The sequence below is a fragment of the Bison bison genome, unplaced genomic scaffold (assembly GCF_000754665.1).
Source record: "Bison bison bison isolate TAMUID 2011002044 unplaced genomic scaffold, Bison_UMD1.0 scf7180017864375, whole genome shotgun sequence".
NCBI classification, from domain to species: Eukaryota; Metazoa; Chordata; class Mammalia; order Artiodactyla; family Bovidae; genus Bison; species Bison bison.
This window is the reverse complement of record NW_011494947.1, coordinates 993,349-995,174: the sequence shown is the minus strand read 5'-3', so window position 1 is coordinate 995,174 and position 1,826 is coordinate 993,349. Positions and strand designations below refer to the sequence as shown.

The window sequence follows — 1,826 nt, the reverse complement described above, 5'->3', positions numbered from 1 at the left end:
CAACCTCACTGATACCCAGGTCAAGACCTGGTACCAGAACCGCAGGTGAGGCCCCCTCTCCTCTCCTCCCCACCCCTCCACGGACCCACCGGGACACGTGTCTGACTGAGCTTTCCGCATTCTGGGGACCTCTGAGCTTTCCCCATTCTGTGAAACTGGGAAAGTGAGGCCTCGGACGGAGAGAGAAAGCCTTGCCTGAAGCCCACAGTGAGGGATAGAGACAGGACTCGATCAGGTGGGCAGATGGACACGTGGACCATGGGAGGTCCAAGCCTGTCCACCCAGGCCACATCCTACCACCTCCCTCCAGCCCTGGGCAGCTGCTAGGGGTAGAGGGGGTGGCACTGAGCTTTCCCGGGATTCTTCAGGCCTCCCCAGTCTTTCTAGTCCCTGAGACTCAAGGAGGGAAAGGGCCCAGACTTAGCTCCTTGGGGCCTGAGGGACCGGAAAATTGATGCTGGGCACTGGCCTCGAACCTGGTGTTCCTACTCTTCCTTCCCAAGACATTCACAGAATGAAGAGAAACACAAATGCATACAAAACACACACACAGCCACACGCTCAATCCAGTCACACACTCACGTCAACACAATTCACTAATACAAACACACCCACAGTCACCCGCATACTCTTAGCGGAGGCTGGAATGTTGCTTTCCATAAACAAGCTCAGAACACGCTGCCCCATTAATAATAAATACCGATTACTGCTTCGGGCATTAATAATTAAGGCCCGTTACAGTAATTACACAATTATGATGATGATGAATAATTCAGGCAGGAAAATGGGGGTTGGTATGGCTGAGTCCGACTCAGTGGGGCTGCCTCACCGGCCAGGTGCACCCAGGAGTCCGGCCGCAGCCCTGGCAACCAGAGTGGCCTCGCTTCCCTGCCTTCCCCAAAACCTAGCCGGCACTGGGCTGGGGCATCCCGGCTTCGGGACCGGGCAGACTGTGGGGCTGGCCCCAAGCCTCGGACCTGCGCGCGGGGTGCGGCGGAGGCGGCCGTGCGCTCTTCCTCTGCGGTTGCCGCGGTCTCTGGCCCGCGGGCTTCCGCAGAAGCGGTCAACTGTGGTCCCGCGGCGAGGCTGGTCTCCTCCGGGCCGGTGGTGCGGCTGGCAGCATCAACCGCTCCCCATTCCACCACGAGCAGACAGACCCCGGCACCCCCTGCGGCCCTCTCCAGGGTGATCTTTCGTTCCAAGGCCTCCCCCGGGGGCCGATGCACGGGGGCGCGAGGCGGAGAGCTCCGACATCCCGCTTCAAGCGCCCAGGTTGGGTGGGATGCCCTGCACGAAGTGTGGCGATCTTAGACCCCTGGCTCTGGGGATAAGACAGCCTAGCTTAGAACCCGGGGTCTCCTCTTTTTCGGCCGCCCTGAGATCTGACCCACTCCTCAGTTTTCTTATCTGTAAGCGGGGATGACAGTCATGAAAAGTTCGTGGAAGATTAATAGCATCGATGCCTTTAATGCGCGAAAACCGTGCCCGGCAACCCGTGATTTAGTGATATGAACGAATTAGTGGGCTCCCTCCTGGCCTCTCTGCAGGCGCTCCGGGGCAGGCACTCTGAGGGGCAGGGGTCTCCGAGCGCCCCAGTCCTGATCCCTGCCTTGCGCGTTTATTTCGGTCCCTAGGACTAAGTGGAAGCGACAGACGGCCGTCGGGTTGGAGCTGCTGGCCGAGGCGGGCAATTACTCGGCGCTTCAGCGGATGTTCCCGTCGCCTTATTTCTACCCGCAGAGTCTGGTTTCCAACCTGGATCCCGGCGCCGCGCTCTATCTGTACCGCGGGCCCAGCGCACCGCCGCCCGCCCTGCAGAGACCTCT

The 1,826-nt window shown here is 60.1% G+C and overlaps 1 protein-coding gene across 1 annotated transcript in view; it reads left to right on the top strand.

Moving 5' to 3' along the window:
* The window catches only part of BARHL1 (BarH-like homeobox 1), a 10,752-nt gene that overhangs the window by 4,728 nt on the left and 4,198 nt on the right, over positions 1 to 1,826 (top strand). Inside the window, exons 3-4 of the mRNA XM_010856940.1 lie at positions 20 to 45; positions 1,635 to 1,821. Of these exons, the coding sequence (XP_010855242.1) occupies positions 20 to 45; positions 1,635 to 1,821 (213 nt within the window). The remainder of the gene's footprint in view (positions 1 to 19; positions 46 to 1,634; positions 1,822 to 1,826) is intronic.